We start from the raw sequence: 27,871 nt of genomic DNA, 5'->3' as shown, positions 1-27,871 counted from the left end.
GATATAAATATACCAAAAATTAGACTTTAGAACATTTTATTATAAATTGAGACATTATCTGTGGTTCTGATAATGCTTTGCACTCTAGGAGTATACTTATTCATCCATCTTAATAAATATAATATTGAGACTATCCAGATAAAATTTACATAAAATAATCATTATATACAGTAAACACATAATAAATAATTTTCCGAGCTTTCCACTTAGACATCAGGGTAGACACATCATATGATTCCCTAACTGGTTGTGATATTCTCAATGACTTATTTCATACAGCATTGAAAGTTCAAACTCGTACCTGAACAGGCAGTCTTATATATATTTATAACTGTAATTGTATGTATAAAAAAATAGTAATGACAAAAAATTGGTAGCCAATTTCTGAATATACAAAGAAAAAAAATTGGGAGCGAGACATAATATTCTTTCTTTTTTTTTCTTTTTTTTTTTTTGTATGAATGTTATGTCCATCTAAAATGCTACCAATTCCGAGCATTGCTGTTGCTTTTTTGAGGAGTACTGAAGCCCATGTAGCAACTAGTGTAATGCTTAGTTCTGAAGACAAAAAACTTAGTTAAGCTTGCAAGCCCATGTTATCCATTTCACCGAGAGACTGAGAAACACATCAAGCTTTACTACTGAACGCTGAATACATCTCATGCCTCAACGTCAGCTGCCAAGCATCACACAAGAGCTACTATTCTTCCTTTTCCTTTTTACATAACAAGTTTTGCTAAAGCACTACTCAAAAAAGATATCCCAGGCTTATTATATGACCTTATCAAAAGACCTTGGCTGTGTTGGAAAAGTTTAGATACCAAACAGATTGAGGAGTGAACTTGCCTGAAGTGTCAGGCAGATCAGCAGGACTTCATCCTAAAATTATGGGTCCGTTCAAGGATTAAAATCAATTATACTTTCTTCTGATGAAACATCCATGACTTTACCAGAGACAAGTTTGAGATTGGCTTTCCTACCACAAAAGGTCTCCTAAGGAGTCGCAATTTTCTTTGAGAGATAACTGGACATTCACAGAAACCGCTTTTGAGGTGAAATGTATCTCCAAAGTTTGGCTTGTGGAAATTACACTCAAACATGACTTGGGTAGAATGATCATTAAGATTTTCATTTACTTACGTAGTTCTAGCTTAGAAAAAATAATAACAGTAATGATAAAATATGTAAAAAGACAAAAATATATATGACAAGTTCAGTATTTGAGAATGAGAGGAATCAACACTCTTGTGGAAAACAACAAGACCTGTATATCTAGAATTTTATCATCATTGTAAAAAATAACTTTCTTTTATTATAAGCATTATTGTATGCAATATATTTCCTCAATTCCACATGAAGACAAAAAAGTTTAGAAAAGTGACAGTCTGTACTTGCCTTTGTGGAAAGCTTTAAATACACTTGAATCAAAAAGAAAAACATTCAAGCTTTGTCACTCAAGCTACCAGGTATTCTCTTAGTGAACGCAACAGTGGATACTCTAAGACCAACAAAACAGCTAAAACCTGTCACAAATAACTGCAGAATTGAGCAAAACAATCAGCCAGTGTTAATCTGTGGTCCAAGACAACTATTGAGCAGGCGAGAAGAGAGAGAGAAAAAAACGCCATATTTAAGACGGCTGTGGGCTGCGGTGACAAACCATGCTGATGCGAGAGTAAGTATTCTCCCTAAGTGTGTCTGGGGTTCGTGACAATTCAACTTATTCCTTCAAAAAGGGGGAAAAAAGGAATTATCATAATTTATGGATACCTAGTACGAAATTTTTTTTTTTTTTTTTTTTGTATTTTTTTCTATGTAGCTGACAAAAACTCTGCCAGGAAGCACCGGGTAGTATCTATATACGCACTTTGAGCAAGGTTTGATGCACTGTCTGAAAGGCTGTCCTATGCTCATGATTCCTTTATGATGCTGCATGTAAGCTGCTCTTGTGCTCCACCCTTTTTAGAACTTTCTATAACTGATTATAAATGATACATATGTAACCTGCTTTTTAACTATTTTTAGCCACTAGGGAGAGAAAAGGACTTTGGATTCTTCTTACTTTTATTTTCCTTTTTTATTTATCTTGCCAACTCCCCTTTTAGTTATTCAAATTTCCTTGTGTCACTTTCAAGAATGTATAGGGAATTGAAGATAAATCAAAAGGCCAAATCCTGTAGCCATTTTCTCACCCTAGTCACATTGGTTATGTTTAAGTAACACTGAGCATCAGGCCACAGTAAATAATAGGCTGTACAACACTAATGATGTATATTCATTGAAATTTACCTGCAATTCTTTGTACCTCAAGATTTCACTGAAATAAATAAACACTGGAGAGTTGGAAAAAAAAAAAAAAAATCCTGCTATATCTGTAGATGCATTAAAACAAAAGAATAATGGAGAGCATGAAGGGAGATGCACATTGGAGGGGGAGGACTAAAAAACTGTGTGGTTGAGAGGGGGGGTGTTCTCGTCGCGGACAATGACGTCACAGTCAAAGACGTCAAATTTGATGACGTCACATCCAAACACACTGGACCCAGCTTTCGTTACATGATCCCAGGGCTTGTCTATGATCGGGAGGAAGTACAATAAACAGTCTTTTGTTGTTACTGTTTTTTTAATTTTTTTTTTTTTTTTTTTTTTTTTTTTTTTTTTTTTTTTTTTTTTTGATTATTGCACGAGACCGTCTTTTTCTTTAAATCTATTTTTAAAGTGATTTGTACCAAAAAAAAGAACTTTTTTCAAAATAAAAAAGTGCCTTTATATATGCTTAAGCAATATATATATATTTTTTTGTTTTCTTTCATAATTCTGTTTCAAAGCAAATTTAGTCAGGGCTTGAGGATGCCGTTCGTGTCATTCTGCAGGCTGTGAAGCTTACTTACATATGGATTTTTGGCCCACACGCATGCAGACCAACACAAAAAATGTGACTTAATACCTATATAAAAACAGGGTATAATATTAAAAAAAAAAAAAAAAAAAAAAAAAAAAAAAAAAAAAAAAAAAAAGTGAAAGGTGAAAATAACTACTCCGATGCATATTAACCAAATACCTACAATATTATCCCAGAAACTAATAAAATTATTTTTCCCCCTACAAGCATCAAGTAAATGCAGCACTAAGACAATACATATACAACAGAAATATAAAAAGGTATTCTAAATCCTCGAACCTCTGATTCTTTTCTGTTTTACTTCCTAAGTTTCAAAATCACAATCCATCTACATTATAATTTATATCTAATTTTAGATAGGGATTTCCTTCTCATTTTGATGAAGAGGTTTACCTAGCCTAATAGTGATACATACCACCACAAAAAACACTAAATGATAGAAACGATTAATAATCATAATAATAATAAAAGTAGCTTTACATTCTTTATATCTGGGTCATATCACAGCCTACCACACCTGGTGGTGCCTTCCTATCTCTCCAGTGAGGGAGACCTTGAAATACCTCTGCCGTCAGCTCTGCCCAATATCCAATATTCAGCAGGAACCTCATGCAACAAAAGTAGTTACTAGGGTCATGATTATGATTCTTTTTTTATATATATACAAAACGGTTCAATAATTTTTTTGAAAGGGAGGGGGGTGGGGGAGCAAGGACTTACTGGAAATGGTTTTAATCCATTACAATGATAATTACTCTAGGAGCCAAAAAATTAATATATTGATCAATGATAATAAAAAAAAAGTGCCACTTCTTAGTTTACATTGCAAGTAGCCACAATTCACTGGGCCCCACACATCACAAAGAAAACAAAGTAAAAGAAAAAAACAATCTCTGTAACAAGGAAGGCAGCCACTCGAGCTCTCCCAAGCCAGCACCTTCCTCTTGGGGCGAGAAGGAGGTACTGGTGCATCGTGCTCTGAGTCAGCACTGCGAAAACCAAAGAAATTCCTTCTTACACGTCACATTATTTGATTAAACAGGATCTTACTGTACTTTGCAATCCAGGGCGCTCATAGTGATTACCTACATGAATATTATCTATATTAAAAAAGAAAAAAAAGAAAAGAAAAAAAAAAATCACATTCCTACATCAGCACTATTGTCGTACTCATGATTCCTGACACATTAAACAAACATAGGATCACGGTTAAACATTTTATGTGTATTATTCATAAAATATTACTAAGAGGAGTTGCCCTGTACATACGTAGCTTCTATTTTATAACACACAAACATACACATGAGCATCTTGTGAGCATCGTGTTATTACCAGGAGGGAATACACCTGGCCATGTACAAACCTGAAAAAAAAAAAAAAAAAAAAAAAAAAAAAAAAAAAAAAAAATGAAAATAAAAAATCCAAACGAGATCGCACAATGCACATTTTTCCTCGGGTCTTAAACATGACACAGGAAGAGCTGGTGGTCTTCCCCCAATGCTTTTCTTTTTCTTGCTTCCTTCCTTTTTCTATCTCTTTTTCACCTGGAATCTTCCTCCCCTTATTAAAGAAAGAAAAGAAAAGAAAAGAAAAGAAAAAAAAAAAAAACAGCTTTTACCCTATACTTCCCACAGTAGTTCATTCCCCTTCGAACACGTCCCATTTGAGGAGACACCAGGACCCTCTTGCCAGTCAATCAGCTCCTCCTTAGCCAGTCACCTCTTCCTCGGCCAGTTACCTCTACAGCCAGTTAAATCCTCGGTAAGTTACTTCCTCCTTGACCAGCTAAATCCTTGGTCAGAAAAATCCTTAGTCAGTTACCTCCTCCTTGGCCATTTCAATCCTTGGCCAGTTAAACCTTGACCAGTTGCCTTGCTAGCAGAAGTTCCTTGGGCCTTCCAGTGTTGAGGGAAGACCTGCTGATTCTCCTTATAATCATCAACTCTTAGTCTTCAGTCTTCCAGTTCCAATACTTAGACTTGTATATATTCATTTAAAAAATTACTTTCCAATTGATACTTAATTCATTATGAAATTGTCGTTTTTTTTTCTTCCTTTTACACAACTATTGTTACTATTGTTTTTTTTTCTAATACTGAAGTCTTTAAATTGGTGATTATGTATACCAGTAATAACAATAATTAGTATTAATAGTGGTAACAATCAAATTTACACAGAATGGTCACCTACAATAAACAAGTGCAGAGAGAGACCCGAATGTGCCCCAACTTCATAAAACTTTACATTATTGAGAATCTGTGTGCAGCTGCTGCTAAGTATAGTACAATTTCCACTACTGATTGGTGAAGAAGGGATATATTTTGTAAGTCAACTGAAGAATGGAGTTGTCAGCCCCCTCCCAATTGGCAAATTGGTTATGGCAAAAGTAAAGAAGTTAATGAATTTCATTTCAGCTAATGTTTTTTTTTTCGGAAGGGCAAGAGATAAGTGATTATGAATTTGAACATGAAAATGATAATACCAATACACATTTGGACATTCGTCTGTTAGTGCTCAACTCTTGCGAGTTTTAGCCACACACTTATATAAAACAGATTGCACTGTCTGACTAATGCAAATACAAATATAAGAAAATTAATATTAGTTTTATCTGAATTAATAAATTTCTCGCCCTTCTGAATTTTATATAGAAAAAGCAAAAATATGATGCTTAACAGAGACAGTGGTCTGCTAACACAAGGTAGAGACATGCACTATACATCTTTGAGATCAACTCTATATCAGTCTGATTGAGTGTTAATGTCCAGGAAAACATGTACCATCCCATCACCACCAATGTATATATGACTAATCCACTCTTAGATTTGTTCACACATAACATCAGTTTATAATATTTTTTATTGTTCTTCTCATTTTCTTTTCCTCTTTTTATAGTTATTTATGAGATAGCAATAACTTTAACTATCTTGTTTTCTATCTCTCTTCTTAATACTGGATGTGGCAAGAATCCTTAAGACATAGAACTAGTCATGTGTATTCTAAGGTGATGACATATACGTAAAATTACATAACTCATGAAACTCTCTCAAAATCTCTACACAGTTTGCTTACCTAAAAGTTGTTACATGAATGAATGTAAAAATGTTAAACAGGTCCTTTTTTAAACATTGTTTTTTTATTTTTATTTTTTTTTATTTTTTATTTTTTTTGTGTGTATTTTTTATATGTTTAATATATATACCTTTCATGCCAGCCTTCAAGTGCCATTTCAAAACCTCGGACAAGGTTCATTGTATCTTTGGGAGAGGGGAAGGTAACAGCATCTCAATAATCCTTACTCTTGTTCTCGTGGACTGCTCACTAGGCATGCTTTTAGCTACATGGCGCAAGCAGGAACACTGCTTGCGTGACCTTCACCTGGTGAATCACAGTGCTCATTCAGACTTACTCAGCTAGTAACAATACTTTCAGGGTGTGATTGGAGAACTATTTGAATGTGCAGTTCCTTCCACATACCGACCAGGCAGGCGCTTGCAGTAACTAAATGCCTACCTGGTTAATATGAGTCAAGTTGCTCCCTTTATCAAATTATCATTTCCCTTTTCCTCTTGGTATTTTCTTCCCTTGTTTTATTCCAACACACCCATGTAAAACACTTACCCAACAATCACAGTGAATATTTGAACTTGTACAGTCCCTGTACCTGTTCAAACTGCCTAGTCGGTCCAAAAATAGACCACACATATGCATACAAACTCAGGCAACGAAAACATGTATCATGTCTTCATCCTACGTCTACTTAGAATCTTATTCGATGTTTCGTAGCCATGGCTGTTTGCATTCCTTTTTTAAAGACTTACAATCCTTACATCAAAAACAAATCTAATCTTATTCTTCTTTTAGAGCCATTATCTTATAATCATGGCTATACATGGGAAATGAAACCATCAAAAAATTAAACAGGATTACAAATAAATAAAAAAGAAAATTAAAAAATAGATCCTTATGAATCTGTAATTGAGTTCTACCACTTAACCAGCTTCTTACATCCCCTGATCATACATTTTTTTGTGTGTCTCCATCACGAGTCCCTGTCACAGGAGAGATGGGCAACAATCACATTTCCTATGTATGTCTTCAGTGCCTGCTTCGGGAAGTGATAGAGGTTACTGCTTTTGGTATAGCATTCCACTTTTCCAACCAGCAAATGATCAGGCCACGTAAGCTGCAGACACGACTTAAAAAGTTTATTGTCCTATATATAACAAGACAAAAAAATATTAGCTTTTATCAAAGCACTGAATATGATTTATGTTGCAGAAAGTTATAGTTTTTTGTTTTTTAAAATGTTGCAAGACATGCGTGAAAAATAATATTAATTATAGTAATGAGACCAGTTTGACCTATGAAGAATTTGGGTTACCATAGTCTCCCCTCCGGCAGTGACATCAGGGGAAACATGTCCCAAGATGTGCGTGCTTGAGGGCAGCAGGACAACAGCAGTTAGCCTAATTGAGCACATTCTGTAGATCAATAACAAGGAGGGAACAAGACACCTCAATGATGTAGGTTAATTCACCAATTTTGAAAATATATATATAACATATACATCTTTTTTTCTGTATCCCATGGAGCTCAAGTTGCACAACAGCACTGCATACATATGCTGTGAGCCACAGGACTTAAAACCTTAAATTTGGTGAACTACTCTAATCACAAGATTGGATACACATTGCTAGATTTCCATGGCACTGGAAAAACTGGAATTTTGACAGTATCACATGACATTTTTAATCCTAAGTTTATCTTCCAACTCCACTGTTGGACCAGAACAGCTTTACTTCATGTGAGATTTTAGACTGACCTGTTTTTTTACTTTACGACTCAGGCCAGGTGGACAATTAAAACTGTAATCCTAATATATATGATATTTACAAGCAAGTAGGGTTATTAAGTCTGTCTTTCAAAATGCCATGGAAGCCTATCACTGTGGCTCATAATGTACATACAACAAATGCACGCAGCAAAAAATAGATATATGTATATATATTTATATATAGTAGTCCAACAAAATACATGCCGATGTAATAATAATACACATTATTATGCTTTATTCTTGCCTTTGCAAGCGATCCACATAGTTTAACTGGGAAACATCATCGTGCCTTTGTCATTACATCAGACAATTGGATTTCTTAACCATTCTAGTTTATTTTAGATACTTTCTGACTGATGGACTACTGTTCCTAACCATTCACATGCAGGGTTTATCTATTCAGTATGTTGCATTCAACACAAGACACTGTACACGAACAACAAGCTTGTCACATGGTACTGTTCGCATCTGCCCAAGGCCTTGCCAGCATGCACACAATCCTGACTCGGCCCAAAACCCAGGCAAGTTGGCTGACTCAGCTCCAGAGAGACACTTCCCTTCCGTTCAGTTTCGGTGTCTGAGGGACGACTACTGCACATCCCATCTCAAAGCTCACTTGCTCTTGCTGGTGAAATGAGCAATTCTGCTGCTGTTACAGTGCATCTGCTGCTTCACATAGGGACAAGGGGAAAATTGGTGATAATCTCACTGAGACAAGCAACAAGCCTTGGAGACTGGGTGTCGGTGAAAGAGTGGCTCTTGGCACCATATCTGAAGTCTGTTTCCTTTTTAAACGAAATAGCAGACCCAAATACACTAAGGGATATTGTATCATTACTAATCTCACAATACTTGCAGTGACCTGGCGAGCGAAAGAGAGAGAGTACAAGTCAATACCTTTTCACACACATTCCTTGAATGTGGCGCTAATGAGCAATATATTTCTAATTTTGTTGTTGTTTACTTTTAGCTTTCATTTCTCTCTGATTTTCTCCTCTTTTCTTTTCCATAAATGGTTTTGTTTGTTTCATTTTTTTTTTCCAGGGCTAAAATCTGCTTCAATGCTCTTCAAAGGCCTACACTTGTCTTCGCAAAAGTCTTGCTGGGACGAAGAAGGGTTGGAACACGTTCTCCCCTCGGCCTTTTTTCCTTTTCTTTTCGCGTGTCTAGACCAATGGCCTTCTCAATGGCTGCCCCCTCATTATCCTTGGCCTTGTGAACAGAAAACTAGTGAGTAAAAAATGTTTTTCTATATTTTTATTTTGTTTATTATTTTTTTTTTTTTTGCTAGAGTGGTTGGACAACTCAAGCTGAAATTTTAGCCACAGAAACCTCTCCCCAATGCTGATTTCATTAAATACTTTATAAAAACCCTGTTACAACTCCTTTCAGAAGTTATGTATCTTTTTTCTTCTCATTTCTATACCACCTGGGGCTTGCTTGGGTGTTTTCTCTTCTTTTGGTAGAAGATAAACTAACCATGCAAAAAAAAAAAATTCTCATAAATACTTCTTGTCTATAAAGCTAGAGTACTCTCCATTACAGTAAAAACTTGAGCAATGATAGCCACAATTAATATTTATAAACACTGTACAGCATATAAAAAATGATAAAAATGCATACAAAATGCCCCATAATCACAAAAAATGTGATGAAGCGAGTACAAAGTTTATAATTGTGCCTGAATCCCCGAGAAAACTGTACTGACCACATGGGGCTACGACGTTCCCATCTTGAGAAGCTGTTCTGTGTGTGGCATCACGTACGTGTATGGCTGACAACCTTTCACAAGTCAATGTCCACGCTTGGACACCTTTCTGATTTCTCCACATCTATTCCTTCATCTGTAGTATATTATATTTTTCCTATGACTATTTCCTTAGCATCATTATAATTAATGTTTTTTAAGGACATTATCTTTCTTAGGCTTATCCATATCACGTCATGATTAGCTTAAACTCTTATTTTATGTCACTGACCGCCTATGATCGTCACAAGGATCATCCAGGGCAATCCAGGTTACCTGTCCTTTCTTCCTTTAGACATAGGCAAAAATCAATAGCAGGGATACACATAATTTGATGTACTTTGTTTTATTTTTAATTATGTTTTAATGTAAATATATATATAGTTATATCACAGTTTAAGTTTTCTGCCAATTGATAAAAAAATGTTAGCAAGGTCCATCTCTCATTTTCCATCCACATGCTGTCCCCGGCTAACCATTGTCTGCCAGCACAATATACAACAGTGCTCAAACGTAACAGAGCAGCTTCAAAATTGACAAGAAATTCATTACTTTAACTTGCACTTTCAGCTGCTATATGGCTGATCCAGCCATACATGAAAATGTTGCAGTCTAATTTGCATATACTATTTACAAAATAAAAAGAAATCCTGCAACAGCTATATTCCACTACCAAGACCACTTGTTGCAGTGGCATTGGTCCATATTACACAACTTTTTACTGTACAGAGGTTTCAACTCCTCACAGAGTTCATGAAAGGGAAAGTCAAACTCTATAAACAATCATGGATCCCAAACCCCAACATGACTGTGGCCAAAACTTCAACTTCTCACAAGGATGTGTGTCCAGGCTAGCAATATTTCTCTTCAGAGCAAGTATATAGAGCTGAGCAGAACTTCAACTAATCTAAATATCCCAGCAGTGGTAAGCTCAGCACATTCACTGTATTGACTGGAAACAGCTACACCGATAACAAGGAAATCATCGGAATATTAACACTTTCTGTAATCATGTAACCTGTTGAGTGAGGTAGAAGACAAGTAGGTAGTTGGGAGCATCAACTCAAATGTCTTGAGACATGAGAACCTGTACATATTTGCAAGTTCTTTGCAATATACTTCAGTTGTGAGTTTATGGCCGGACTTGGAAGGTTATTGTACAAATCATTGTCACTTAGAAACATTATATGCAAATTCCTACTTTGTTTCACAGCAATTATGATCAGTTTATTCTTTTTGCCTTTTGACATCAAAAATAAGAATTTTGCACATGAAACTTCTAGAGCGAGGATTTGGGCAGTATGCGAGATGAGGTCACTCTATGATAAATGTCACATTGGCTCTAAGCTACAACAATTAACATTATCTAGTAATGATCTCTACAGCCGGAACCTATAGCAGGAACTCGCTTGGAATACACATATGATGGTCACATATGAAGTCTCTAAACACCTTGGAGTTAAGGAGCAGCTCCGAGAGAGTTACCATGTTCAGGCTCTTGGTAGTTTGACAAGCTATTATCCGACTCCTGGAGCGAGGAATGGGAGGGGGTCGGGGATGTCAGGAGGGACGAAATGGGCGATGTCAGACTTGAGGTGAGGCTCAGTCCAACCCCACTACTGCTGGCAGTACTGCCACTGCTGATACTCTGGCCGTCATCCTTGTATGGCAGGGGTGAAAACAAGGGCTGATACGTGTTGCTGTACTGGTCTGAGAGCGGAGCAGGGCTGTACGGTGTCTGGGTATATGAGGGTGGGTTAAGGTATCCTGTGTCACCGATAGGAGACTGGCAGTGGTCTGGGTATGAAGGCTCTGTTGGGTGATGCTCAACAATGTAGCTTTCCTGGTTTGGGATATAAGGAGCAGGTGAAGGAGCCAGATTCATGGAGTGTGATGAAGGACTTGGCAGTTCAATGGGACTTTGGGACAACTCAAGTGACTGTGGGGAATTCATGAAGGACACTGGAGGCTTCATGTCCTGGTAGTTATTAAGTAGATTGGTTGAACTCTTGATGATCTGAGACACAGTAGCATTTGGGCTTTGGCTCAGGTTGTGGGAGATGTCTAGCATGGTGGGAACACCTTGGTTCATGTTGGAGGGCTGCATCATGCCTGGAGATGAAGACTGGATCATACTGTGGGGAGAGTCCATCATGCTATGTGGTGACTGCATCATGCTCTGGGGAGACTGCATCATGCTGTGTGGTGAGGGAAGCATGGAGTGTGGGGATTGGAGTAAACTGTGTGGGGACTGGACCATACTCTGGGGGGAGTTACAGTGCAATGGTGGTGAGTGGACTAAAGGGTTGTTGCCTTCTGCAACCATTTCTGTCAATGAAGGATCAGCCTCCATGTTCTGCAACATCTGCTTCATCTGTTCTAACCCATTGCCTTGCAGCATCTGTTTCATTTGCTCAATGTCCATTCCATTTAACATCTGTCTTATCTGTTCTCCAGTCAGTGAGTCAACTTTATGCTTCACATCCAGATCAGAGAGGCTGAGGTCCTGGCGGCACTGGTTGATATGCCCAGCGGTTATTTGTGGCCTTATGTTGTTCTGCATATTTGCACACATCAGGTTCCGGCGCTGGACAGACATGTTCTCAAACAGCTCAGAGTGGCGTCTGACAGCCTGTAAGGTTCGCATCAACCCCTCAAACAAAGGTTTCCCTGACACTTCACCATACTTCCACAAAATGTACTGCTGCAGAATCCGCTGAAAATTCTCTCTTGTGGAATCCTGGCCATCACAGTTAAACACAATGATCAGGACCAGGAGATAAGCCATACGGGAATCCACATTGTACTGTCGGAGAGAGCCCAGGATCTCTCTGAATTTGCTAAAAACTTCAGGGGACATTGCTTTCTGAATCATATTCATGTTGGTGACCATGGGCTGAGCTGGAGAGTGGATATTGTTGTAGCTGCCAGTTTCCTCATTGATAAAGCTGGAGGCAAACACCAATGCAATGACTGTGATATTTTTCTTGATGGCCATTCCTTGGACCATGGGTGTGAGATTGTTGAACTCTGGGAACTGCCTGAGGAACCGTGTCAATCTCTCAGCAAAGCGTTTGTAGATGGACATCACATCAGCAGGGGTGTTTTTGGTGTAGGGCAGTTGCTGGTCAACCAGCTTGATGTTGCTGATCACACGGGTTAGCATATCGACCTCGCTTTCATTCAGGTACTGCGATGCTGGGTTGAACACTCGCTCCACCCTCATTTCCTCATCATCACTTTCCCTCTTGATGCCTCTGCCAAGGCTCCTGTCAGGACTCTCTTCCTTGGTGCCACACTGCTGCATCACCTTAGGTGGGATTGGCCCATACTGTATGGGCGTGAGGGGTCCTGAGACGGGTGTGGGCGGAGAGCTGTTTGGAGAGGACCCAGAGGAGCCAAGGTCCACCTGGCGTGTGGGCGGGTGGTAAGTGGGTGAGGGATTCGTGTTGTGTTGGTAGCGTGACACTTGTGTTTTGGAGGAGGCATTAGTGTGGTAGGGCGAGGAGGCATCCTTCATGACACCACTGGATGCAGTGCTGCATGCCCTTCCACCACCTCCAGCTCCACCCACACTGCCCCCACCACCTGAGCCCCCAGTTGAGCCGCCCTGCTGGTACATCATCCGTTTGGTGAGGCGTGTCTTCATCAGCTGTAGTCTCTCATCTTCGCTCATTACCCATGACTTTGTCATACCGATGCTCTCACACTTTGCAAACCTGTGGCACAAGGCAAACAATATGATCACAGAACTACTTCATTATCAGGTTTCATTGAGAAACAGCATGTACTTATTCAGAAGTCTAGAAAGGTTAATTTAAACATGAATCTATCTAAAAAAAAAAAGAGCTAATGAGAGCTAAAAACCATATTGTATACAGGTACATATATAAATGTTTAATTCTTTTCATACCCTACTGGTCAACTTAAATCTACTATTAATACCAAATAAATCCACACCAAACATAACCACTCTTTGAACACATTTAAATAGATGAACTTTCCTACTAACTGACTGACTGCCTATCTCACTGCTGACTATCTGACTCAATAAATACCTGTCTAACTGACTGATAAATGGACTGACTCCCTAACTAATGAACAGGCTTTTCTTACATACATATAAAGTAATTAATGATAGGACTAATGGAGTCCCTTACTAACCTGCAATATTTACAAAACTTCCTTGAAGCAATGGAGATGGCGCACTTCTGGTCCCCCCCACAGCGGAAGTGCTTGTAGGCGTCATTCTGGACGGAGCGCCGGAAAAACGCCTTGCACGAGTCACATGAGAGGCCGCCGAAGTGCAGCGATTTTGCAATGTCTCCGCACACCTGCAAAATACAAGAAGCTTAGTTTGAAATAGAACTAAGAAATTATGGAAATTATTTCTTATTTTTATAAGTGTCTGTGTTGGGTGGAGAGTGAAGGATTAGGCTATCTATTATCTATAGATTAATTCATATATGCCTAAGGAATATATATTTTGTAAATGATTTGTTATATCTACAAAATTATTGTAGGGAGGAGGAGTGTATGAATAATTTGTTATATACAATAAAAAATATTCAATACACTCATCATGTGCGTTACGTTAAGATTTAATTGCAACATGAGACAATTTTAACATTCTCCAGCACTTAGCTATAGTCTATAGATTTTTTTATGCAGTTTTACTAATATGGTAAAGTGCTTTTCTGCTATTCCTTATCATTCATGTAAAAACAGGTCATACTCAGGAAAGATAACAGGGGTTCTTATAAAAAAAATATATAATAATAATAAAATAAGCAATAAGGAGTTGGGGTTATCATGTAAAACATAAACAAATACCTGGATAATTATAATCATATGCAATACACAGAGAGAGATAGTTGATATATGTGGCATATGGTAGATAAGGAAGAAAGAAAAAAGGAAGAAGAAAAAGAAGAGGAGGAAGATGGGGCAAAGGCAAAGGGGAGATGTTAGGCAGAAGAAGGATGGCAAAGAGGGAGGGAGGGAAAAGGAGAAGGTGAAGGAGAGGAAGAAGAGAAAGCAGTGAGAAAAGCAAAGGAGGGGGAAAGAGGGGCTTAGAGAAAGGAGGAAGGATAAAAAGAGGGAGCAAGAGAGGAAGAAAGATAGAAGGAGGTCAAGAGAGGGAGTAGGAGAGGAAAAAATAAGCAAGAAACATGAAAGGTAAAAAGACTAACAGCAAGATATGATGAGAGAGAAGGTGGGGAAATGGAAGAGAAATGAGAATATCAATAAGAAGAAGAATAAAGAGTGAGGGAAGGGGCGGGGGGAGGGGGAAAGAGAGTTGACAGAAAGTAAACGAAGTGGGAGGCAGACTCCAGACAGGTACAGAAACAAAGTCACAATGTCGCTACTTAATGTACCAAGTGACCCATCCTGTACCTACAGTCATTCAAAAAATCAATAACAGTCTACTCCCTCAATCTCATCCTCCTGACCTACACATTTCTCTTCTCCCTTCTTTCCTTCTCTCCCTCCCTCCCTCCCTCCCTCTCTCTCTCTCTCTCTCTCTCTCTCTCTCTCTCTCTCTCTCTCTCTCTCTCCCTCTCTCTCTTCTCTCTCTCTCTCTCCTCTCTCTCTCTCTCTCTCTCTCCTCTCTCTCTCTCTCTCTCTCTCCTCTCTCTCTCTCCCTCTCTCTTCTCTCTCTCCTCTTCTCTCTCTCTCTCTCTCTCCTCTCTCTCTCTCCCTCTCTCTCTCTCTCTCCTCCTCTCCTCTCATTCTTCCCTCTCACTCTCTCTCTCTCTCTCTACTCTCCTCCATCTCTCTCTCTCTATCTCCTTTTATCCCTCTCTCTCTCTCTCTCTCTCCTCTCTCTCTCCTCTCCTCTCTCCTCTCTCTCTCTCTCTCTCTCCTCTCTCCTCTCTCTCTCCCTCCCTCTCTCTCTCTCCCTCTCTCTCTCTCCTCTCCTCCTTCCCTCCTCTCTCTCTCACTCTACTCTCCTCTCTCCTCCTCTACACTCTCTCTCTCTCATCCTCTCCCCTCTCTCTCTCTCTCCCTCTCCCTCTCTCCTCTCTCTCTCTCTCTCTCCTCTCCTCTCTCTCTCTCTCTCCTCTCTCCCTCTCTCTCTCTCCTCTCTCTCTGTCCTCCTCCTCTCCTCCTTCTCCTCTCTCTCTCTCTCTTCTCTCTCTCCTCTTCTCTCTCTCTCCCCTCTCTCTCTCTCTCTCCCCTCTCATCTCTCTTCTCTCTCCTCTTCTCTCTCCACTCTCTTCACTACTCTCCTCTCTCTCTCTTCCTCTCTCTTCCTCTCTCTTCTCTCTTCTCCTCTCTCTCTCTCTCCTCTCTCTCTCCTCTCTCCTTCTCTCTCTCTCTCTTTCTCTCTCTCTTCTCTCTTTCCCTCTCTCTCTCCTCTCTCCTCCACTCTCTCTCTCTCTCTCACACACACTTTCTCTTACACTCTCTCACATTCTTACACTCTCTCTCACACACACTCTTACACTCTCTCTCACACACTCTTACACTCTCTCTCTCACTCTTTCTCTCTTTCACTCTCACTCCTTCACTCTCTCTCTCTCTCTCTCTTCCTCTCTCTCACTCTCTCTCACTCTCTCTCACTCTCTCTCACTCTCTCTCACTCTCTAATTCTCTCTCTCTCTCACTCTCTCTCTTTCTCTAATTCTCTCACTCCCTACCCCTCTCTCTCTCTCTCTTCCACTCTCCCGTTCTCTCCCTCTCTCTCCCCCTCTCTTCCACTACTACTGCCCTCCCTCCTTCTATTACTTCCTTCCTTCCACCCTTTACCCCTCCACCTCTCCCTATCTCCCCAACTTCCTTTCCCCCATCCTCCCTTCCTCTCTTCTTCTCTGCCTCTCTCCGTCTCTCCCTCCCTCCCGCTCTCTATACATCCATCCCTAACTCTTTTTCTCCCTTCCTCTCTCCGTCTCTCCCTCCCACCCTCCATCCATCCATCCTTCCCTAACTCCCTTTCTCCATTCCTTTCTCCGTTTCTCTCACTCTCCTCTCTCTCTCTCTCTCTCTCTCTCTCTCTCTCTCTCTCTCTCTCTCTCTCTCTCTCTCTCTCTCTCTCTCTCTCTCTCTCTCTCTCTCTCTCTCTCCATTCCTAACACTTTTCTCCCTTCCTCTCTTTCTCTCTGCCTTTCGCCTCTCCATCCCTCTACCTAAAATATCCACCAACAAATATCACCTATAAACTCCACTCGATAACTGCACCTGCCACTGTCACCAGAGACACACACTTATCAATACTACAAGATTAGCAATCTATGTACAATGGGGCTGGCATGATAACAATACTATACATAGGTAGTTTAAGACTTGATAGAACAGCGGAATTATTCGCCCATGTGTCTATTATGCAGATATTTATTAATTTGAATGGCCTGAAACTTAAACTGAGATTATTCTCAAATGACAGGCCCTAAGAGGGCCGTCTCATCACGCCGAAAGGAGGCAAGTCTTGCTTTGGCCTTACAAACCTACCACTGACCTTTTAAGACACTAAAAATAACCAGTTATCAAGACTGACCTCAGAGATTCGACACAAGACAAAAAACAACGCGATCATAGCGAGAACCACGACCCGACCCAGCTCGACCCAACCCGACCTAACAAGGGACATCAAGAGGGTCTCTCTCGAAGTCTCCCCGTAGTGAGATTTGACTTCATAGCCGCGCAACTGACCTGGCACAGGCGCACAGGTTTCCTGGAGGGAGTGTCCCCACTGGAGGGCATGGAGGTGGCTGTATTTCTTGCAACGGCCGACATCTTGGCAACGCCCACGGCTGTTGCACCGCCGCCCGCGCTGCCTCCGCCACTGTTGCTGCCGCCGCTGGCCACTCCTACGTCACTGCCGTCCGGACCTCTGTAAGGGAAAGGGGCATCAGTATGTATAGTAAGGCGGAGGAAGGTCAATCTGTATGGCAAGGGAAGGGAACATCGGTACGCACGGCAAGGAAAGGGAATATCAATGTACCAAGAGAAAGGAGAGGGAACGTTTGAAAGTATGGCAATAGAAAAGGGAACGTTTGCATGTACGACAAGGGAAACAATGGATTAATGAGTTTGTCTTTGGCTCTCGCTCTTCTCTCTCTTTGCTCTCTCTCCTCCCCCCTCTGTCTTTTTCTCTCTCCCTCCCTCTTTGATTGTCACTCAGTTTTCTCTCTCTCTCACTCCCCTTCAAACCCAATGGCTTCTTTTTGTAACAGTTCTTGTACAACTTTTAATGATGAAAAAATAATAGGTAATCCAGTAATTATAATACTCATAATAATCACTATCATTATGATCATAATAATAGTGATAATAATAGCAATAGCAACAGGAACAACATCAATAACAACAACAACAATAATAATAAGTAATAATAATAATATTATTATCATCATTATTATTATTATTATCATTATTAGCAATGATAATGATACTAATGCTACTAATAACATTACCAATACCAATAACAATAACAACAACAACAATAATAACAACAACACCAATAATAATAATAATAATAATAACAATAACAATAATAATAAAATAATAATAATAATAATAATAATAATAATGACTACTACTGCTACTGCTACTACTAGTATTACTACTAATAATAACAAAAACAATAACAACAATAATTATGGTGATGGAGTGATGAAGATGATAACAATTACAATGCCAAAAATAATAGCAATCTCATTTCACAAATAAGAATTATACCTAGAAATAAATACATATTCTATAGGGAACTTACTCGTAAGAAGGAAACTCTTAAATCGTGATATTGGCTTTGATAATATTCGTCATATTCAGAGTTCCATTTCCCGACATGGGTGGAATTCATGTAATATGACCTGTGTTTTTTGTTTTTGTTTTTTAATTATTCTCCCTCTCTCTCTCTCTCTCTCTCTCTCTCTCTCTCTCTCTCTCTCTCTCTCTCTCTCTCTCTCTCTCTCTCTCTCTCTCTCTCTCTCTCTCTCTCTCTCTCTCGCTCTCGCTCTCTTCGTTTTTTGGGGGTGTATTTTTTAACCAATTCTAAATCAATACCATAATATCTCTTTGCACACTTTTTTATCAATACATACCTTCCGTATCCTCTAAGACACACAACCACTTTCTCCAATACAAGAATACACATAGATTACTCCCTTTCCCCTCGCCTCCCCCCGCCGCTCTCTCCCCCCCCCAACACACGCACAAGCAATCACACACCCACACAACACCTCGTACCGCCCACGCCACCCACCCCCATTGCCCACGTCCGCCCGCATATTACCTAAGTTGGCGATGACCGGAGGGCGCCTCGGTCGCGAAGTACGGCGCGTGAGTGATATATCCGGGCGGTGACATTGCACTACGGCGAAACGAGGCATAATTACACAGCTCGGACGTGGCGGCAAGGTGGCGGCGGTGGCGGTGGCCTGCCTCGGCGCCGCTCGGAGGGGGGGCAGGAGACGGCGTGTTGGCGTAGCTGGATAGAGGGGGCGCTGGAGAGGCCTCGTGGGGGCGGGGGGCGAGCAGGGGAGGGGGGAGATGAGAAGGAAGGAGTGGAGGAGCAAGAGGGGAAGGAGCAGCGCGAGGAGCAGGAGGAGCGAGAAGGGGGGAGCGCCGCCACCCCTTGCACGTGTAAGCGTTGCCAGCCCCGGAGAAGAACTCCTCGGGTTTGTTGATTATCTGCATGGCTTAGGCGGGGGAGGCGGGGGAGGCGGGTGGAAGTGGAGGAGGAGTAGGGGGCGAGGGAGGAGGAAGAGCGGGGGAGGCAAGTAGACGGGGAAGTGGGGGGGGGGAAGAAGGAAGAAGAAAAGGGACGTCCGCGACTTGGTAAACTGGGTTAATTGTCAAGGTCTCGGGCTGCACTTGGTGGCGTAGGTGATGTCCGATTTCTTGCGCTTGGCCTCCCGCCCGCGCGAGTGACAAGCCGGGCGCCGACGTCACTAACTGCAATCGCAGACAGTCAACAGCTTGTCTGGCCGTGCGTGCGTGCTTCCGACGAGGCCAGAGGGGCCTGTATTAGCTGTGAGGAGCAGCGAGAGGCGGCGGCAGCCCGACCGCAGCCGCGAGGCGCCCACACTCACATGAGCGCAGCCGACATCATTTCTCACCGTCTTCGACGCAGAGAAAGCAGCGAGTGCGGCTTCGTCAGCCAAGGTGAAAACGTGATCAAGCCGCCGCCTCCTCCTCCTCCTCCTCTCCCGCGTGCATGAGCCCTCCTCCTCCTCCTCCGCCGCCACCGCCGCCCTCGGGATGCTACTGCTTGTCCCTCGTGCGCTCTCGCCGGGCCGGCCGCCGACCCATTGTTCTCTCCTCGTCCCAAGATGCCGCCAGGAGCCGCTCCGCCTCCGTCGGGCACTCGGCGGGACTCCACCGCCGCTTCGAGGGGACAGATGAGGGTCGGCCTGGAGACAGGTAGGGAGGGTGGCCGGTGCAGCTCGCACCTGACACACACACACACACTCACACGCGCGCGCACACCAGCCGCTGATTGGTGGTTGTCTTGTGCACTGAGCGCTGTGCACTTGGGGAGACTCGCACTGAGGAAAGTTCAGAAGCAGTCACCAAGGAAAAACGCGTCTCAATGCAACAGCTTAACTTGACGCTCACTCACTGACAAAGAGATACAGACTGACACACTACGCTGCTATCTGCTAGTTGCTAGTCACTGCGGTGTCCACCTTATCATTAGCCAATGAAATTATGTTGGAATCCAACCCGTCTTGCTGCAAGTGCTAGCAGGTGTGAGTGTTATCGGGCAAAGGGACTAGGACTAACACTGAAGAAAATATTGAATTCATTTTTTTCACACGAGCGTGTTAAGTCATCCGTGGCGACGACCAAGCGCCACCGCCTGCAGGTCTTATCATTTTAATTCCTCTCATTTCTCGCGTACGTTTGGCTGATCTATTAATCTAATTCAGTTTTCTGAAAATCTCCATTTACCTGTTCAACGACGAGTGCTGCAGTGCGAAGGGCGTGTCCCGCAGAGGAGGCAGCCAATAAGAAACCGAGCTGCACGGCTTACAGTGATGTGATTGGCCAATGCACGTCGCTTCAACATAAATATCGCAGTTCGGTGCTCAGTGTTGACCATTGCGAACCATTATCTCCTCTGGCATTTTTTCACAACCAGTAACAATGTGCTACTTCTAGACAACAACACCGAAAAAATCATGAGAGAAATGAGAGAGAGAGAAAAAAATACAAACATATAAACTACGCACTACGTCGCTCTCGATCCGTCATCCGTTCTCCAGTTAAGTGTTATGGAGTCAAAGAATTCAGTGATAAGATATCTTGTGGGGAGGTCGAAGCGTCGCGCTAGCTCCCTTGAGAGAATTTACATCGTTAATGACTTTACAACCCTCCCCCCTTCCCCCTCTCCTACCTCCCACGTAGGAGCTGGATTGTTGTTATGGTTGCATCTCGGTGGCTTGGTGGGAGGGGGAGGGGGGAGGGAGAGGTGGCCTCGTGGATCTCGACATTCCACCACGTCACATGCACGCACACACGCACGCACGCACGAGCAATCACTTATGCTCTCAGTCTTCGCCTCTGTCTCTCAGTGTTAGTTTCTATCTTTCTGACTCACACTCACGATCTCTTTCTCTTTCTCATTAATAAACACACACACACACACACACACACACACACACACACACACACACACACACACACACACACACACACACACACACACACACATACACACACACACACACACATCGTTATGGTAATCGAAAGTACAAGCACGGAGCTTTTGCTACTATACACCGATGTATACTAACCTTCATTAAAGTAACAATCAGTTTATCACTTTTATAAACTTTCTCTCTCTCTCTCTCTCTCTCTCTCTCTCTCTCTCTCTCTCTCTCTCTCTCTCTCTCTCTCTCTCTCTCTCTCTCTCTCTCTCTCTCTCTCTCTCTGACACACACACACACACACACACACACACACACACACACACACACACACACACACACACACACACATGTACATTCACAATCACATACATATACATATATGTATGCATGCACGTGCGTATGTATTCGTATTCATATTCATATCCATATCCATATCCACCTATCCCGATGACGTCAGAGTACAGCCCTGCCAATGCCATGGGGAGGGGGAATAGGGAAGGGGAGAGGAGGAGAGGGGATAGGAGGGGGAGGGGAGGGGAAAGGAGGGGAGGGAAGAGGAGAGGAAATGAAAGAGGACAGGGGTGAGGAGAGGAAAGGAGACGAGAGGAGAGGAGGGGAAGTGAGCGACAGTGCGTATGGGCTGCTAAGTAACCCTGTCCTCACTCGCGATTGGGTGAGATAAGGCCGTAATCTTGCACGAAATGCCCCGTCACTGCACTTTTGGTTGGGTGAATTCTGGGTAGGGGGTGGCAGCACACAGTCACCTCACGCGCGCAACCGCTCTCTTGCCTCATTCCCCCTTCCTTCCTCCCCCCCCCCTCCTTTCCCCTGCTACTACGCCCCTTCTTATCCTCGCCTCGAATCCCCTCAACCTAGCCCCACTCCTTCCCCTTGCTATCTCCGTCCTTCCTGTACCGCCCTCTGGAATCACCCCACCCCCACCCTTTCCCACCTTAACCCCATCAACCCCACCCCGCTTTTTAATAACATGCCCTCCAAACATACACGTGGATTCACCCTTCCCCTCCCCCTCCCCCACTTCCCCCTCCTTGCCTCCTTTCCCTCCCCTTCCCCACTTCCCCTCATTGCCCCCTCTCCCTCCTCAACCTCACGTTGTCCTTCTCGCCTTCCAGATGATTATTTCATGTATAATCGTGTCCGCTTCCAACGCGTGGGATACATACTGACATACAAATATGCATACATATATGCAGACAGAAAGATAGATAGATAGATAGATAGAGAGCGAGAGAAAGAGAGAGAGAGAGAGAGAGAGAGAGAGAGAGAGAGAGAGAGAGAGAGAGAGAGAGAGAGAGAGAGAGAGAGAGAGAGAGAGAGAGAGAGAGAGAGAGAGAGAGAGAGAGAGAGAGAGAGAGAGAGAGAGAGAGAGAGTCCAGAACGCCAGGGCCTCCCTACCACCCACCTACCTATTCCCCTTCCCCACCCAACCCCTCCCTTCCCACCCCCTGCCCACTCCCGCTCCCCCTCCCCTCCCACCCCTCCTTCCTCTCCTGCCCTACCAATTCAAACGCCAGCCTTCCCTCCCTTCCCTCCCCATCCCCCCCTTTCCCCCCTCCACATGGGGCGGCATTTCCCAATCGGTCTCCCCATCCGCACCTAAATCACATTAAACTTCGCCCTGCTATTGAGGACGCCCATCGCCACGCAGACGCTCCCGCCAAAACGGCCTGGGCGGAAGGGCGGTGGTGGGGGGGTGGGCGAGGGGGAGGGAGGGCATAGAGGGGGGGGTGGAGGAGGGGCACAGGGATGGTGGAGGGTGGTGGTGGAGGGTTGGAAGGGGGGGCACAGGGATGGTGGTGGGAGAGGGGGAAGAAGAGGGATGGGGAAAGGGATGAAAGGAGGAAGGATGGAGAGATGAGAGAGGGGTAAGGAAGGATGTAGAGGGGGGGGAGGGAGGAAGAATGGAGCAGACAAGAAGAAAAACGGGGAAAAGAGAAGAGGAAAAGGTAAGAGGAGGAGAGAGTACGAAGGGAAGGGAAGGAACGAGAGCTGCGGAAAGAATAGGAGGGAAGAGGAGGGAAGAGAGGAGTAGGTGGAGGGGGGAGGGGGCGCGGAGAGGAGGGGGTGTTAAAAAGACAGCGTGGCCCGTTAGAGCGAAGGCCGTGAGTGTCCAATCAGCACAAGCTCTTCTATTAACTGGGTAATTGGACCCCCATGATTGGTCAGTTCGTTCGTGGCGTAATGCTTGACATATAAATGGCGAGTCAACTGATATAAATTGAATTGGGAGGAAATGAATAGATAGACTGCATGTAATCGATAAAGAGTATACATCTTTCTCTCTCTCTCTCTCTCTCTCTCTTTTTTTTCTCTCTCTCTTCTTTCTCTTCTCTCTCTCTCTTCTCTCTCTCACTCACTCACTCACTCACTTACTTACTTACTCACTCACTCACTCACTCACACACTCTCACTCTCATTTTCACTCTCTCACTTTCTCACTCACTCACTCACTCTCACTCACTATCTCACTCTCTTTCTCTATCTCACACACTCTCTCACTCTCTCTTTCTCTCTCTCTCTCACTCTCTTTCTCATTCTCTCTCACTCTCTCTTTCTCTCTCTCTCTAACTCTCTCTTTTCTCTCTCTCTCACTCTCTCTCTCTCTCTCTCTCTCTCTCTAAGGGGTTACTAAATCGCCTGTCTACCTACCTGCTCGCGGTAGAATCTAGAACGCAGTTTCAACTGACATTTGAGATCAAAATCAGATCTAAAGTTCTCAACGGAGAGTTCTTCATCTATTTCCTGTCTCTTCAATCCTCTACCTCTACTCTTCCTTTGTCTATCTCCTTTTTTATCTTCCTCGCTTTCATTTTCTGTCCCTCTGTTTCTTCCCTTCTTCTCCCCACTTCTCTTTCTTACTCTTCCATGTCGCTCTATATTTTTCTCTTTTTTCTCTTCTCACATATGTCTCTCTCTCCCCTCTATCCCTCTGTCTGTCAGTCTGTCCCCCCCTTCTCTCTCTCTCTCTCTCTCTCTCTCTCTCTCTCTTTGCCTCTCTCTCGCTCCATCTCGCTTCATCTCCCTCTCTCTCCCTCTCCATCCCCTTTCCCTCCCTCTCCATCCCCTCTCCCTCCCTCTCCTCCCTCTCCCTCTCTCTCTCTCCCTCCCTCCCTCCCTCTCCCTCCCTCCCTCTCCCTCCCTCTCCCTCTCTCTCCCTCCCTCTCAGTCTCTCTCCCTCCCTCTCCCTCTCTCTCCTTCCCTCGACCTTACCTTCTCCCTATCCCCATTTCTTCCCCCCCCACGTCCTCCCTCGCTCCTTTCGACCCCGAAGAAATAAACCTCCCCCCCCCCCCCCTCCCCACAAAAAAAAAAAAAAAAAAAAAAAAATACACAGTGACAACACCCCCTTGCCAACAGTGGTGTCAACGTGCCTCATGGACTCTTCACTTAATCCCAAAGCAAGAGGAAGCCAGACAGGGGCCAACAAAGCCAGAAAAGGCAAAGGGTTGTCGATTTTTTTTCTCTACTGCGGCGCGCGGGAGAGAATTACGTGGATGAGGGGCGGGAGGTGGGGGTGGGGGTGGGGGTGCAGATAGGCGAGTGTTATAGGCAAGTTTCTGGAGCTGTTTTGAGATTTTTTTTTTTTTTTTTTTTTTTTTTTTTACATTCGACTATGGATTTTTTCTTTCTTTTTATTGAGAAAAAATATTGAGTATGGGTCTTTTTTAGAAGAATTTTTAAAGTGTGAGAGGAGGGGTGGGGAGGAGAGAGGGAAGAAGTTGGAGAGGGAGGAGAGAGGAGAAAGAGGGTGAGGAAGAGAGAGCGAAACGGGAGTGGGGAAGGAGGAGGGAGGGAGGGGGGGACATTAGGGAGAGAGAGAGAGAGAGAGAGAAGAGAGAGAAGAGAGAGAAAAGAGAGAAGAGAGAGAGAGAGAGAGAGAGAGAGAGAGAGAGAGAGAGAGAGAGAGAGAGAGAGAGAGAGAGAGAGAGAGAGAGAGAGAGTAAAATACAAAGAGCAACACGCAGGTAAGGCCAGGTGTGCCGAGAAGCCCACGTTCAGTCAGCCGCAACATATGCAAGACTCCCGTGCAACAAGGCGAGTTGCATTTAATCACTTTGCAAAGAAATGCCGCCGAGATCTGCCATTGCAATCTCCCATTTCGGTTTCTCGTTTTTTTTTTCTTTAAGGAAAATTAGAAAAAAAAATGGAAAGAAATTGTCTTTTTCTTCATTTAACTTTTTTTTTCTCTCATTTTAACGGAAAAATAAAAAATAAATCTCTGTATAACTCCTTTTTCAATTTTCTTTCACGCTCTCTGTCTGTCTGTCTGTCTCTTTCGTATTTGTGCTTGTGTGTATAAGTATATATCTAGGTATATTTATATATACATACATACATATTTGTGTGTGTGTGTGTGTGTGTGTGTGTGTGTGTGTGTGTGTGTGTGTGTGTGTGTGTGTGTGTGTGTTGTGTATGTGTATGTGTATGTGTGTGTGTGTGTGTGCGTGTGTGCGCGCGTGTGTGTGTACGCGTGCGTGTGCGTGTGCGTGTGTGTGTATGCGTGTGTGTGTATGCGTGTGCGTGTATGCGTGTACGTGTTCATGTACGTGTGCGTGTATGTATGTTTCTTTTCCCCTTTCCCTTTCCTTTTTCAATTCCCTTTTCCCTTTTTATAATTTCCTCCTCTCTCCCCCTCTTCCTCGGCACCTCTGCACCGCCAAGAGCGCACACAAGGCAACGTGTAAGGTTTCTATATGCAGTCTTTGTCATACTTACAAAGTTTTGTCTCTCGCGCTACTCTTACCGTTCTTAATAACATTATGATGGTAATAACAGTTATTGTTACCAAGGTTAGTATCGACACTATCAAGACCATTTTACGAAAGCTAAAAATAAGAAAGTAATAATGACAAAATATAACAGTAATAATTATGACATATAAATAATAATAATAACAACAATAATAACTTTAGTAAAACCATTATAATAATAACAACAATTGAAATACGAATACACAGTATGGGTAACGATATCAATTTTCAATATCCACCCACATTCATTTGGCTCAATTGAAAAAATGCAATAGTCACACATTCTGTAGTTTACTGACTGCTTTATTTAGAAATTTATTTTACAGAATTCTCTCTCCTCCCTCCCCCCCCCCCCCTCTTCTCTATATATATATATTGTGTGTGTGTGTGTGTGTGTGTGTGTGTGTGTGTGTGTGTGTGTGTGTGTGTGTGTGTGTGTGTGTGTGTGTGTGTGTGTGTGTGTGCGCGCGCGTGTGTGTGTCCATAGATATACTCACACACACACACACACACACACACACACACACACACACACACACACACACACACACACACACACGCACACACACACACACACACACGCACACATAATGCTTTCTCACGCGGTCTCGTTTTCCCGCCACTTCCTCGGGCATTTCCCGCCAATTTCCCTTTTCCAAAGTTTTCACGAAAAAAAAGAGAGAAATACAGCCAACACTTGGAATTAGCAGCAATTCTCTTTGGAAAAAAAAATCGCTATTACACTGTGACCATTACAACGAACACAGTTATAAAAGCTGTCGAGTTTATAGGGTCGGGTGTGATGTGACGGCATAGTCATTAGCCGTTAAATAATTATAATGACATTACAGCTGTGACATCAATTGACATTCCCGCTTTTTGTGGGGGGGGGGGGGGTGAGGAGCGTTGGGGTTAACAGCACGTGGGTGTAATTAAAATGTACAATAATTTTATGCTATTGATTTTCTTCCTCTCCTTCTCTTCCTCTCTTTCTCTCTCTCACACACAGAGTCACCTTCCCTCTCTCTCTCTCTTTCATTCTCTCTCTCTCTCTCTCTCTCTCTCTCTCTCTCTCTCTCTCTCTCTCTTCTCTCTCTCTCTCCCCGGCATTCACTCACCTTATTAAACTCTCTCCTCCTCCCAAATCTTTCTGGTTTAACGCAATGGCCCGTTCCAATCTCCCCCCCTTCCCCCTTCCCCCTCCCCCTCCCTCTATATTCCCCGTTTTACCCACTACCTGTTCCCCTTCCCTTCCCCTTCCCCATAAATCCTATTACTCGCCCCATAACATCCATTAACCCATTCCACATTTTTTACTTTTTCGTTTCCAGTCTTCCTCCATGGTAATTTTCTTCTTCTCTTCCTAAGTTTCCGTTTTTATTGCAAAAAAAAAATATATATATATATAATTTTCCTTCTTTCGACTTTTATTTAACTTTTCATTTCCATCATTTACTCTCTTGAATATATTCTTTTCTACTCTACTTCCCACTCTCTATCCTTGGGTAACGAGTTACCTAACTACCCGATCTTCCCACCCTCTCTTACCCCATCCCCCACCCCTTCCCCCTACCCATACCCACCCTATCCTCCCTCCTCTGACCCCTCCCCTTCCCTTCATCCCCCTATAACCCTCCTTTTTCAATCTTTCCCTCCTTCTTAATCACCCTCTCCCTCCCTTTCTCTCTCTCTCTTCTTCCTTTCTCTATCCCTGGCTCCCTTTCTCCCTCTTCTTCCCTCTTCCATACCCTCCCTCCTTCATTTCCTCCCACCAACCCCACCCACCCCCATCCTTCCGCCCCTCCCCCCTCCCTCCCTCCCTCCGATCCCCACCCAACAGATGGTTCGTTGTATGATCCAACGCGACACGACTCCGCAGCAGCACCCCGACAGATGGCTCGGTGGTACACACACCTTCTGCTCGCTCAGATGGTTCGTGCAAGGCGGATGCTGGCGAACTAAGGAGCTGGGTTGTATTTGCTTTTGTTACTAGTATTATTGTTATTTTTCACT

General features: G+C 43.0%; 1 protein-coding gene across 3 annotated transcripts in view; it reads right to left on the bottom strand.

The window, feature by feature from the left end:
• Positions 1–19: 19 nt before the first annotated feature.
• The window catches only part of LOC119583613, a 67,749-nt gene continuing 39,897 nt past the window's right edge, over positions 20–27,871 (bottom strand). For 2 of the 3 annotated variants that reach the window (XM_037932194.1, XM_037932193.1), the window contains 3 exons: positions 17,140–17,320; positions 13,651–13,820; positions 20–13,205 (listed from right to left, as the gene is read on the bottom strand). In XM_037932194.1, coding sequence (XP_037788122.1) covers positions 10,946–13,205; positions 13,651–13,820; positions 17,140–17,223 — 2,514 coding nt within the window. In that variant the 5' untranslated portion in view covers positions 17,224–17,320 and the 3' untranslated portion in view covers positions 20–10,945. Of the gene's footprint in view, positions 13,206–13,650; positions 13,821–17,139; positions 17,321–18,724; positions 20,218–27,871 lie in introns of those variants that run through there. The other variant, XM_037932192.1, reaches the window with a different exon arrangement.

Source organism: Penaeus monodon, chromosome 17 (genome assembly GCF_015228065.2).
Source record: "Penaeus monodon isolate SGIC_2016 chromosome 17, NSTDA_Pmon_1, whole genome shotgun sequence".
Lineage (NCBI taxonomy): Eukaryota > Metazoa > Arthropoda > Malacostraca > Decapoda > Penaeidae > Penaeus > Penaeus monodon.
This window is presented reverse-complemented; position numbering and strand designations above follow the sequence as displayed.